The 13522-nt window shown below is 40.4% G+C and overlaps 1 protein-coding gene across 2 annotated transcripts in view; it reads left to right on the top strand.

The window, feature by feature from the left end:
* Nucleotides 1–1000: 1000 nt before the first annotated feature.
* The window catches only part of CDK19 (cyclin dependent kinase 19), a 177091-nt gene continuing 164569 nt past the window's right edge, over nucleotides 1001–13522 (top strand). For both annotated transcript variants that reach the window (XM_065888713.1, XM_065888714.1), the window contains exon 1: nucleotides 1001–1128. In XM_065888713.1, the coding sequence (XP_065744785.1) occupies nucleotides 1001–1128 (128 nt within the window). The remainder of the gene's footprint in view (nucleotides 1129–13522) is intronic.

The raw sequence follows: 13522 nt of genomic DNA on the forward strand, positions 1-13522 counted from the left end.
AGAAGTTAGATGTTCTCTGGCCGATGCTAGAAGTAGGAAACCGCTGAATGTTCAGCTTTTGAAATACGGTTTTTGCATCGTAAAGAAAAAAGATTATCCTATCAGGAAGAACCTAGCACATCCAATTACCAATCAAGAGTCGGAAAGAAGCCAAAGCCTGGGGATACCCACGCACCAACGAGGACGTCATTCTCTCTTCTCCGCCAATGAGCGGCTGGATGGGGGCGGGGTAAGAGGCGGGACAATTGCTACAAAAAAACAAACAACAATCTTCAGTACAACTGCCCTAACCACAGTCCTTCCCTCGTAAACCACTGGAGCAAGCTCCTGGGCAAGGCGCTTGTTAAACACTTTCCACTCTCCTTCTCGCACGGGGGCAATTATAATAGAGTACCTTCCTTGCACCAGAACAAGCGCCTTCTTTCCACCAGCTCCCACAAACCCGCAGAAAGCACAGCACAACTTTGCGCTTTCTACCTTAACAAGAGCTGGTGGTAGTCCAACGCTGAGGGGGGGCGGTCTCAGTGCGCAGGCGTGCACGCCTTGTGAAGGTGGGGCTGTAGTGGCCCACGGCAGCCTGGGAGTTGTATTTCCTTCAGCCTCAAAACTCAAGCCATTCCTGAGGCCCGAGGAACTACATTTCCCAGGAGTCTCCGCGATCTCGGGGCGGGCAGGCTGGTTCGTTAATGAGCTCGAGGAAGCCGCGGCGCGGCCCACCAGGTTCCAAAACAAGGAAATGAAGGGGGGAGGCGGGACTGGGGGTTCCTGCGGGAGCTACCGCCGCCGCTGCCGCGGGGGAGGAGGAGGTGGAGGTGGAGGAGGTGGTTGCCGCGGCCGCCGAGGCGTCCCTTGCTGAAGGCGGATTGCAGGGCGGCGGGCGGCGCGCGCGCGCGCCCGAGAGGTGGCCCGAGAAGTGGAGCGGCGGTCGCGGGGGGAGGAGGAGGAGGGACTGAGCGGCGGCGGCCCCCGCGTTCCGGTGCCTCTATGGGGAAAGCAGACAATGGATTATGATTTCAAGGCGAAGCTGGCGGCGGAGCGGGAGCGGGTGGAGGATTTGTTTGAGTACGAAGGGTGCAAAGTGGGACGCGGCACCTACGGGCACGTCTACAAGGCGAGGCGAAAAGATGGGTAAGAGCAGGGGCGGGGGGAGTAGGCTTGCTTGGGTCCTAGCTCTGCCCGCGACCGCGCGGGATGGGTGGGTCGGAGCCGGGTCGGGCCGTGCCCGGGGGGCGAGGCGGAGGTGGTCGCGGGGCCGCGTCCCGGGGCAGACTCTGAGGGACGTGGGTTCTGCTCGCCCCCCGCGCGGCCCCGTCGCACCCCTTGAACTCCCGCGGCGCAGCCCGGTCGGGGGGCGTAGGTCCGGTCCTGCGGGGCGCCCTCCGCGTGCATGGAGCTGGCGGCGGGACTCGAGTTGGGACCTCGGTGGGAGGTGGAGTTTGTGGGTGTCTGGTCTCCAGGGGAGACGCGGAGGGCTGGGAGAGCTCCGCCGAGGAGTTGCCGCTCCGGCCTTGGGCTGGTGACGGTCGTGGTGGAACTTCCAATCGGCTGAGCGCCTCCCGGGGGCGGCGGTTTGAAACCTAGCCGAGGAGTCCGCCGGCCGGCCGTGCGTCTGGGTCCTCGCCAGCCTCACGGATCTGAGCTGTTGGGCACCTTCGCCCTTGGGGCCAGCCAACCCGATGGCCCCTCCGCGCAGTCCCTCAGTCCCAGTCGTATACCCGGCCACTTCTCCACGCCGCTTCGCCTGCCTCCGATTTCGATTTCTCACGTTCTCAGTTCCGCACCTTCCCTCGAATGTAGGACCTTCTGAGAGATTAACCGCGTTTTGCTCGCAGAACTTCAGAGTTTGCTCTGGTAGCTCCTTTCCCCGCACCTTGGGTATTCTTAGGTCCTCCCCTCCATCCTCTGCCAAATGACTGCGTGCTGAGGTTTATGGGGCACCTAGATTATCCAGAACGGAATTCGAGTAACACAGAGCTGGGCCTGAACCTTTGTCTTCCTGGGAGTTGAGGGAGAATCGTAGGAACCCCTTAGGAAGCCCTTACTGATTGTTCTCATAGGAGAAGGAGAGCTGGACGTTGTATTGAGAATGCCTATCCTTCGTACTGGAGGGCACACGGCTCGTACTCCAGGACAGGTGGAACCAGTTCTCTGCCTGCGAAGGGTGGGTTAAAACCATTCGTCACCTCAGGGCCCATCCTGGCAAGAGTTCCCCTTCCCCAGAGTTAGGGAGCCCGGGAACATCTGCGTATCCCGCTTAAACTTTAAAGACTATCAAACTATGTGGATGAGTTCTTAGGATCGTAGCGAAACATTTCTGAATGAATTGAATATCAGCCACAGTGATATTAGTAAGACCTGAAGTGCTGCTTATCGTTCTGCACACTCTCTGGGTTGATTGATGAACTGTAGGACCAAAGTAGGTAGTGGGGTTTGTGTATGTGTGAGCGCGCGCGTGCGCGCGCATGGTGAAAACTACAAGGTACTTTATAAGTGTAAAGGATTATTATTATTGCAAATAATTTTTTCTCTTCTTGTAAGTGAACGGACCCCATAGTACTCAGTTGTTTGTAAACTTTTCTCTTAATTCCTTAGTTAATTGCCAGGTGTCCTTGGATGAGTGTCTTGGAATGTGAAGTACTATAATTAACTTGTGTTTTGTCTTTGGAATATCCACTCTACTTGTTATATTGGTGTTTCTGTGGGAATCTTATCAGATATATTTGGAGAAAGCACATCTAGCTTTCCTATTTCGGCACTGGCATTACAAAACAAATCAGAGGCGGTGTTTTTCATACTCCTCATGCTAACTTTATAATATATTTGGACTGGAATTTTAAAAATGTATTTTAATTCTGTTTTTAAAAAAAGTTTTTTTTTTTTTTTTTTTTTTTTTTTAGCAAGCAGCTTTTAAGAAAAGCTAAATTCTGCTTCTGAATTGTATTTGGATAGCACGGGCTACAACAAAGAACAGATAATTTAATTCCCGCTTATATTTGTTCTTTGAATATTTTCCCCTCTAATAAAATTCTTGATTTGAATACACTTCCTTCTTGAGTGAAATTTGTTTAATTAGAATTAATAAAGCTTCTTTAGTAGAGTAAGATCAGTTTGTTTATCTTCAAAATATATGCTTTTAAAAAAAACTTTCAGGATCTGAAAGCATTACTTTAAATCACTAAATTACATGTAAGAAAAATCAGTATAAAGTTTTTTTTCTTGGACCAAGAGTCTAGTTGAGATTTAAGGCTTTATAGTAAACACCCACGTCTCTTGTGGGTTGGTAGCAGGATTAGTTTTATGTTCATTGATACCGGTGATTTGAAAGAACAGAAAGTTTTTTTTTTTTTTTTTTTTTTTTTTAATAAATGTATTTATTTATTTTTGGCTGTGATGGGTCCTCATTGCTGCGTGCGGGCCCTCTCCAGTTGCGGCGAGCGGGGGGGTGGTGGGGAGTACTCTTTGCTACGGTGCGCAGGCCCCCCACCGCAGCGGCCCCTCTCGCTGCGGAGCACGGGCTCCTGGCACTCGGGCTTCAGCAGTTGCGGCTCACGGGCCTAGCCGCCTCGCGGCACGTGAGATCCTCCCAGACCAGGCCCCGAACCCGTGTCCCCTGCACCGGCAGGCAGACCCCCAACCACTGCGCCACCAGGGAAGCCCGAACAGAAAGTTTTTAATGATGGTTCTAAACTGATACAGATTCGCATAGTAAAGGATTTTACACTCAGATCATAGTAAATTACAGTATAGCTCTTTCCAGAATTTATTTTGGTTAACTCAGATGTATAATGCTATTTTAGGGAGCAAGAGAGAAATCACGTGAGTACCTTAAAGAGGAACTATTCTGGTGTATGTAATGTAGCATATAATCCCAAAATTGTTAAGGTCTCTAGAAGAAACACTGGAAGAAGTAATGTAACATAAAACATCATTAGAAAAGCCTCTGCTTATAGTTTAATACTAGAGTTCACAGAAGCTTAGAATATTGTTTCCCTTGAAATATGACTTTAACTTAGGCTGTATTAATTATGCTACATAAATTTATAATGGACTGGAAATGCAAGATTTACATCTGGGTTTTTCACCTTTAATAGCAATGTTATTTGTTCCATCTTTTTGTTTTGAAGGAAGGGGGTCTTTTGACCCAGCTATCCTTTTTTTTTAAATAAAAAATCAGGCTTAGAAGTTATTCTTGAAGAGAAACCAGTTTAGAATATTTCTAGACTTTTTATGAGCAAGAATTTGTAATACAGTTTTCAACATTAGGAAAAAGTCACATAACAGTATGGTTACAAATCTCAAGACCATATTTATCAAGTTTGAAACACTTCTTGTTTTGATTGATAAAGGAATATTGTTAAAAAGTTCTTTTGTGAATAAGAGGTTCAGGCAAACATGATTCTATAGACTAGTGTTATGTCTGAAAACTGTTGTACCCAACAATACTACCATTCAACTTTGCAGACATTCATTTAGTCTTTTGAACCACTCCAATAAAAGAATGCTGCTTTTTGGAGTTATTTTGAAATATAGTAATTGAAAGTGAAATGGCTGACAGAGTTATCTTACTGAGTTTCAGTTTTGCCTTAGGGTTTCAGATGAGAAGTAGTTGGTAACTACATGTTTTAATGTCTGTCATGAATCCTTCACAATAAATGTAGTATGTTTTTAATGGGTTTTTCACATTTTGTTCGTAGTTAGAATAGATAATTGTATTTGCATTTTTTTGGAGACCTCCCAAAGATTAAAGATGTATCACTGTGATCATAGTATTTTAGAGCTTTCAAGAGTTTCAGATCATCTAGTCTAATTTATTCTTTTTACAAATTAGAAAACCAGAGCTTTTAGAGGTTGTCATGACCATAGTCTTGGCAAAGACAAGCCTGTAATCCAGATCTCTTGACTCTTGAGCTCTTGTATTTCCTAATGTGTTTTCCCTCCTAATACCTTGGGAGAAAAAACAAAAAAGACCACATTGCTTCCACTTTTGACAATCTTATTGTATAAACTTCTTCCATGCAAAGGGTACTACATCTGTACCGAAAAATATGGAAAAGAGAAAGTATCCCATATCAGGGGCATTTTAAAAACGTAGGAGTTCAGGCCTGGAGATTCTACCACATGCAGTTGCTTCTCTTTATCTGGTTTCTCTTCATCTTCAGTCTCATTACTTTCGGCCATCATCTCTGATTTGCATAATAGCCGAATTGGTCTCTGCCATTAGTCTTCCCTCACTGTAGTCCAAGATCCAAGTTGCTGCCAGTGTTAACAAAATAAAATCAATCATGTCATATCTCTTCTTGTAAAGCTGTATATTCTCTGTGGCTCATACGGTTACATCAGATCTTAATTCCCTAGTTTGGCGTGTAAAGCCATTTGCATTTGGATCTTAAAGTCTTTAGTCTGTACAGCCTTTACGCCTGCCACCACCTCCCTCCTTTTTTCCCAGTGTGGTCAAGCCATATGCTTCTGTAGCATTCAACTGCTCATTTTTCCCCTAGGATTTGCTAAGTCCTTTTCATGTCTCATTTTCTTTTTCTGCACTCAAACCAGAATGGTGTTGCTCTGCCATTCCTTTCTTCCTTCCCCCTCCCACAAACCTGGGAAAGTCCTGCTCCCACTTCAATACCCAATTCAAATAGCTTTTCTTCTAGAAGTCTTCCCTTAGTTACCCAGTGTACTCTTTATCTGTGCTTCTGCCCCTCTTGTTCTTATGTGTAAAATATCACTGTGATACTAGTCTGCTCCATAAACTATTAACTACAAATGGACCATCATCATCCTGTTTCCAGCAACTTGTACAGGGTTGGGTATGTAAGCACACTCAAAAATTGTATTAAAAAAAATGTCCTAAATTGGAAAACATATATATATTTGTTCTGGTAAACATACTTAACTGGTGTTTTCAGTAATTGTTTTGAAAGCCTGAAATATGGGGATACTACATGAGATGAGCAGTTCAATGTAAATATTTATGTAACATTAACTAGGTCTAGTGTAATTTTTTCTGTAAGAAATAATGTGCTGCTTTTCAAGACAGTTGATACATTTCTTGTAATAGTTTGATAAGTAACACGGGTAATTTTTTGAATTATTAAGCACTTTTTTTTCTTCTTAGGCCAATTCTTCTAAAATTGCTAGACTGTAGTAATCTGTCTTCTGTGCTTTTACTAGCGATGTTATAGAGATGCTTAGAAAACGTCAGCATTCAAACATATTTTAGGAAATTTTCTGGTATTATGGATTCATGTTTAAAAAACCTAAATACTTTTATCACTTAGTAAATCAAGTGGACATCAGCTTGTTTAATTAGTTCTTTATGCACTGCAAGCCTTCAGAACTTTGTTTTTGGAGCCCAGGGGAATGTTCTTTTCAATGAAATCTGATTGTCTAGAGCACTGGCTGACAAACTTTTTCTGTAAAGAGGCAGAAACGAAATATTTCAGGTTTTGTGGGCCATACCTACCATCTATGTCACAATTACTTGAATCTGTCATAGTAGTGCCAAAGTATCCACAGACAATGTATAAATGAATACAAATTAGAATGTGTTCCAGGAGGAAAAAAAAAAAAAGGTGGTGGGCCACAGGCTTTAGTTTGCCAGCCCTTAGTCTAGTGCAGTGATGTCCAGTAGGACTTTCTGCAATGATGAAAATGCATCTGTGCTGTCCAGTATGGCAGCCACTAGCCACGTGTGGCTCAAGAAATGCAGTTAGTGTGACCGAGAAACTGGCTAGTAGCTGTGATATTGGCTTCTCAGGTTTAGAGTTTTTTGGAACAAGCGGCTTAGCAACACAATTCGTAAATCCATGAAGTGACCTTTTAATAAAAATGTATAACTGATGGTGTGGACAAATGAAATAGGAAAGTTTGTATTTTTTCTTTCAAGTAATAGAAAATTTGAGGCTGAAGTAGTTTGATAAAGCAAACTAATACTTGAACTGAAAAGCTGTCAATTTGTGAATGGAATCTATCAAGGATATTTGATTACTATTCAAAAAAAAGTATTTCATTTTACAAAAAGAGCATATGTGTTTAGTAAGTAGTAAATGTGTGTGCATAAAAAAGCTTATATAATCTGGTTGCCACCCTCCATGTTTTGCCAAATCTGTAATTTGTGATACATTCAATGTGTTTGTTCCGAGTATTCTGATGCTTCAATAAATTCTTCAATGGCAAAAAAAAAAAAAAAAAAAGATTATACAACGTACTGTAAGCCTTCCCTTTCCCAGTCACCCTTTTCCCTTTCTAGAGGCAACCATTCTTGGTTTTCCTTTTTAGAGAGATTTTCTCGGAGGTGTGTGTGTTTAATGATAAATGGTAGTGTGCTGTACTGTTCCTGCTGTATCTTTTTTAACCTTGTATATAACCTTGAAGATCATTACATATCTTATGTACAGAGATGCCTAGTTCCTTATAATAGTTTCATTATATTACATTGTATTGACTTACATACATTTAACTATCCCTCTTGATGGACATTTAGGCTGTCTCCAGTCTTTTGCAAGTACACTGTGGTGAATATCCTTAGTAGGTACAGTATTTTGTGCATATTAGTATCGCTGTAAGTTAAGTTTCTAAAAGCTGCTTACTTTTGGAAGTAATGCCTTGAAATGATCTGCAAATATGGTGATGTATCCGATATAAATCTCTAAAGACTGGAGACAGGAGGGCTGAGAATAAGGAAGAGAAATGTTAAGGCTTTAAAAATAATAATTATTAATACATACAAAATGAGTTCTAAATTATTAGTTTGCATAGGAAATGCAAGTTACTGTTTTAGCAGCATGGGAAAGACATGTCAGTTTTAGATAGGAAAAAAGTAGATCAGTGGAAAGGGTTTTTTTTTTTTCAGTATAATGGATATCAATATTGATGAATTAAGAATTTTTACTTTTGTGTACTATATTTTTGAACTGGATATACTGGATAAAAAGTTAATATGTGATGTTAAATTGTGTCTTTTGCAAAATTCTGAAGTAGTGTAGTGTGGGTTAGACATCAATATAGAAGGCTTGAAGGCAATATATTGCAATTTGGAATTTTCTTGGTGGTAAATGATTAGACTAAGAGTATTCGACTAATGTGTTTTTAAAGATCAGCTTGTTTGTTATCTTGTGATACTGTGACTATATAATTTAGTGCAGCTTTGGATTCCAAAATAAAAGGACACTTTGAACATTTTGAATTACCAGCATGACTATGTCTTTGAAAACAGGTAGTTTTTAAGGTCTAGAACCATAAAGGTAGCTAACAGAGCTATTTAAAGATTTTTGTCCATTTATAAATAGCTGATAGTGCAACACTTCCTGTAATAGCCATTTTGAGCATGCATTGTGCAGGATAAAAGAATCTCGAGAGAGAGGACAGGATGTAATTCAAGATACAAGTGTGCAGCAGTAGTTTTTTATTGAGGGTGTGAGTTCTTATACAGAAGTGGGTGATGGGTCAAAGAGAAATAACCTGTAAAGTCCTCAAATAATTTATGTCCTTATAAAATACTTTTAATTTCTGATTGAGTCAGCCTTTCTAAAGGAAAAATATACCCTCCTTACAGAGGCTTTGAACTTGTATATTTTCTATTTAAAAATATTATTTCAATGAGACTTTGTGGTTGATCTCAGTTACTAAGATGAACGTGATCAGCATATGGATTTAATTACCAGGTAGGCCAGCTAACTTTGTTTTGTTCTGTGATCACAGACCAAAGCCCTGTCATGGCAAACTTTTGCAGATATCTGTAGATATTTACATTTGGACAGAAAGGTAAGTCTATGGCTGCTGGAAAAATAAGGTAAAACTTTCATCTCATAGGTGGGTTAGTTGCATCTTTCTGTAGAAAAGTTATTTTAGTTATGATTGTTAAATAAGCTCATTGGTGAGAGACCTAAGCAGTTTGAGGCACAAACTATTGTTGCTTTTTACAAAAGTTAGTTTCCTTTTCCCCTTTCCCTTTTACAATTATATTTGCATTTTAAAAAATTAAGTAACTTATTTTTGGCTGCATTGGGTCTTTGTTGCTGCGTGCAGGCTTTCTCTAGTTGCAGCAAGCGGGGGCTAATCTTCCTTGTGATGCGTGGGCTTCCCACTGCGGTGACTTCTCTTGTTGCAGAGCATGAGCTCTAGGCGTGCAGGCTTCAGTTGTGACATGCGGGCTTAGTAGTTGTAGCTCGCGGGTTTTAGAGCGCAGGCTCAGTAGTTGTGGCACATGGGCTTATTATTTGCTCTACGGCGTGTGGGATCTTCCTGGACCAGGGATCGAACCCGTGTCCCCTGTATTGGCAGGTGGATTCTTAACCACTGCGCCACCAGGGAAGTCCCTAATTATATTTGCATTTTAAGAGTGACTTAAACCTGAGTGAATCCTATTGTTTTGGATTTTGGTGCAAATTATAAAACTGTTTGTGACCTTCCTTTCTTCTGGAAATTTATATGTAATTTGAGCTTGTGTAATTTAGAAATCCAAAGTTCTATTAACTAAGTTCTCAGCAATCTTTTCATCTTTATAGTATATTTGTATCAAAGTGGAAATATTTTTATTTTTATGCTATTAATATTTATCAAATTGGACTTCCCTGGTGGTGCAGTGGTTAAAAATCCACCTGCCAAGGCAGGGGACATGGGTTCGATCCCTGGTCCGGGAAGAGCCCACATGCTGCAGAGCAACTAAGTCCGTGCGCTACAACTAATGAGCCTGTATTCTAGAACCCACGAGCCACAACTACCGAGCTGTCGTGCCACAACTGCTGAAGCCTGTGCTCCCAGAGCCCGTGCTCCGCCACAAGAGAAGCCACTGCAATGAAGAGTAGCCCCTGCTCGCTACAACTAGAGAAAGCCTGCATGCAGCAATGAAGACCCAATGCAGCCAAAAATAAATAAATAAATAAAAATTTATCAAATAAGAGTTGCACATGATTAAAAAACTCCAATAGTACTTCCTTCTCACTGCCCACTCCCAAGCCCCCTTCACTTCTCAGAGATAACCAGTGTTAACTGTTTCCATTTTAAGTTTTGCTGCTGCTTACCATTATAACTTTAAGTAGCATACGTATAATTCTGTCTTGATTTATCAACTTTAGGCAGTTTCTGTTGACTTTCCATTAGAAAAGCTGAGCAATTTTGAGAGATTTCACTATCCCCTGTTTTCTGTTTTCCCATCTCAACCTTCAAATTTTTTATCTTTGTTATTTAAATTTTTTTGGTGGTGATTACTTTTATGACTTTAAACTATAAACTTAAATTTCTTTTTCTTGGTTTGTCAATTCAGATATTATCTGTGGTCTTCCTCGTGTGAATGTTAAGGAAAGTAACAAACTTTTTTCCTGTTCTTTTTCTCTATCTCCTGATTTATAAAGTATAATTTTTTTTTTAAAGTATAATTTTTATAGCTTTCTAGTTTATCCATTGCTTTTTGTCTATGGGTTGATTTAAAAAAGTGAACACTGGAAGCCATTCAGCAGCTTTAAAATATTATGAAATTATTTATTGCTGAATGAATTAGTATATTGAGACCCATAGAGAAGGAAATGTAGGCTTGTGTACCAAATAAGTGCTGCTTGAAACAGTCCTCCAGGTATTAATGCCCAATGGATCTTCTTTATTTTGCCCTTTTTTCAAGTCTTCTGGGTCATACTCAGCTAGCAGATTTCTTTATATCCCGTGGTTGGTTTTACTTGGATTCTTTTTTTTTGTTGTTGGTTAGTTGAGGATGTCTTTTTAAGTAGCTTTTTCATATAGGATGTGTGGATTTTCTGAGTTCTTGCATGTCTGATAGTGTTTTTTGTCCTCATACTTGATTGATAGTTGGGCTGAATATAGAATTCTATATTAAGAATATTTTTTTTCTCAGAACCCAAAACTATTGCTTCATGGCTTCTGGCATTTCTTATTGCTCATTGGAAGTTTCTTTCTGGAAACTTGTTTTTTTTCCTCTGTGGAACTCTTAGGAGTTTTCACTTGATCCGTGCATTCTAAAGTTTCACCGAAGTCTGTCTTGAAAGTGTAAGTCTTTTTTTTTTTTTCCCCTTCATTTATCTAGCTTTGTTTCTTGTGTCTTTTACACATTATTTATTTTTTGAATAGATGATCTATGAACATAACTTCAACTTCAAAAGTTAAAAGGTGGTATTCAATAGCTTTAGTAGCATTCCTCCTACCTTCATGCCTTCACTTCCCATTTCCAATCCTGCCGGTTTCTTATGGATCTTTTAAGTGGGCCCTTCCTTTTGTCTTTGGTTTAGGGCAATTTTTATCTCCTGTTATTTAGTTCTTCTTCTGTTACCTCTTTTGTTCTCTTCTTCAGGTATGCTTATTAAGAAATGTTGACCTTTTTATGGACTATATTCCCTGTCTCAAATTCATTCTCAAAATTTTCAACTCCTTCCCATCTCCATTCTGGACGATTTCTTTTATTTAATTTTCTAGATTACCAATTTGGTCTTCAGTTGGGGTTGCTATTCTTTTATTCAGCATGAACTGGATTCAGGAGTCTGCCTGAATTCAACAAGGCATTGTTTTAAAAATAAATTCCCTATTTATATTTAGGTTGTTTCTGATGTTTCACCATTATAAGCAGTTCTTCAGTGATTTTTTGGTTCTTTTTGCTATTTTTAGCTTTTCCTTCTTATTTTTCTTATAATCTGAGTGCTAGACCAAGACAATGGGAACATTATCTGTTTTCACTCATAGAGAAATTATATTTTACTTATCAATGTGTAGGAATTATAATCAATATAATAACTTATTGAATTCTACTTTGTGTCTGATGCTGTGCTAGCTGCAAATTTGAGGCCCCTGGGTTTATAATATAGTTGGAAGGATTGAAACAAAATCTCTGGTTTACACTTTCCTAAATTTGTAAAAGCTGGTTAAAATTCTTTAAAAATGTTCTTACTCAAACAGCTCTCAAGAAGGGCACAACAGAGGTCAGTCAGGATAGGCAGATGCACTAGTATAAGGGATCGCTGAAAGGGGAAAGGGACCATTAGAAATGTCAGTTAGCAAAGACTAACACTTTTCTTTTTCCTTGGCCGTGCCTTGCAGCTTGTGGGATCTTAGTTCCCTCACCAGGGATTGAACCCAGGCCCTCAGCAGTGAAAGTGTGGAGTCCTAACCACTGGACCACCAGGGAATTCCCTCTTTGTTCCTTTTCTGACATTCTGGTCTTAGCTAAGGAGATCATTTACTTGCTGGTAGTGGCTGCAAACATGTATTTAGAACTTTTGAGAGAATACAGTGTTCAAGGGAGACTACTATAGTTATTTATATAAGCAGGATAATTCCCAATATCTGGAGTGTACTTCAGACCCATGGTCCCCAAGACCCAAACCAATCAAAATCAAATAAGTCAAAGAAAGACTCTGTTAAAATAAGTAACTTTCTTAAGACAACTGGCTTGTTTAGTGATCTTATGTACCTGGGTCTCAATTTTCCTAGAAGTGTCAATCCAAGTCCAGTAAGTGGTGTTTGGCCATGTCATAGATACCTCCTTCCTCAGTTAAAAGATAATCAAGGGTTATCCTGTTATCAGGAACAACCTGGCCAGAGAGTCTAGAGATTTTTGTTGGGCCGCTGTTGCTTTAGCAGTAGTTTTTGCAGTATCTTTTTTTTTTTTTTTTTTTGCAGTATCTTTAACAGTTAAGGAGAGGTTCTTGATCATAGCCTCATGTGCACTTACTCCCTAGCTAAGGGAGGAGGAATCTGCCAAAGGAAGCAAATTTGAATCATGAATGCCTCCTGATAATTTAAAATTTAAGGTTTCTGTAGACCACACAGACATTTTTATTCTGGTTACCTTCCCTTGTATCCCTTTCTTTGTAAAGAGCCTAAATACAGGTTTCCCTGTATTTAGGCTCTTTACAAAGGGGGGGTTTAACCAGAGACAGGGAAATAAACCCCCAAATTTAGGGAGTATGACATGATAGAGGGGGACTGAATTTGTTCCAAGAAAGTGAGGCATTGGACATCAGGGAGAATTTTGTGACAGGTGGAACTATAGGATCACCAGAATCATGGCAAATTCAACAGTCATTTGGAAGTTGGATTGCAGTGGCCTGGGGTATGTAGACAATGGCATTTTATTTCCAGGCCAGAGCATGGTAAGTAAGAAGTGTACAAAAGAATCATAAATACCTTCATGGTGTAAGAATTAGGAAAAGGATGGTCAGAGAGGGAAGGAGGAATGGAAAGAAACTTTCCTGATCTGACATTTTAGGAGGAAGCAGTCTACATAGATGTTGGCTACTTCGTTCCCTAGTCATTTTGATTTCGAAGCCTCCAGCATTTGCACAGGACAAGGTGTCAGGTGGAACCTTCTTCAGTTGTAAAATATGTACCTAAGGTTTGACACCTTATAATTTACAGTGGTGTCAGTGGTAAAGAGTTCTTGGTAGTGTCCTTTCCGTGAGTCTCACTTTTGCAAAAGCATCAGAGTAAAACAATAACTGTCTATAAATGACAAAAGACTTAAAAATGTCCATTGCTAAAGATCTGATGAGACTTCATTATTGACAAGGAAATTTGGTTA

The sequence above is a fragment of the Phocoena phocoena genome, chromosome 12, assembly GCF_963924675.1.
Source record: "Phocoena phocoena chromosome 12, mPhoPho1.1, whole genome shotgun sequence".
In the NCBI taxonomy this organism is placed as follows: domain Eukaryota; kingdom Metazoa; phylum Chordata; class Mammalia; order Artiodactyla; family Phocoenidae; genus Phocoena; species Phocoena phocoena.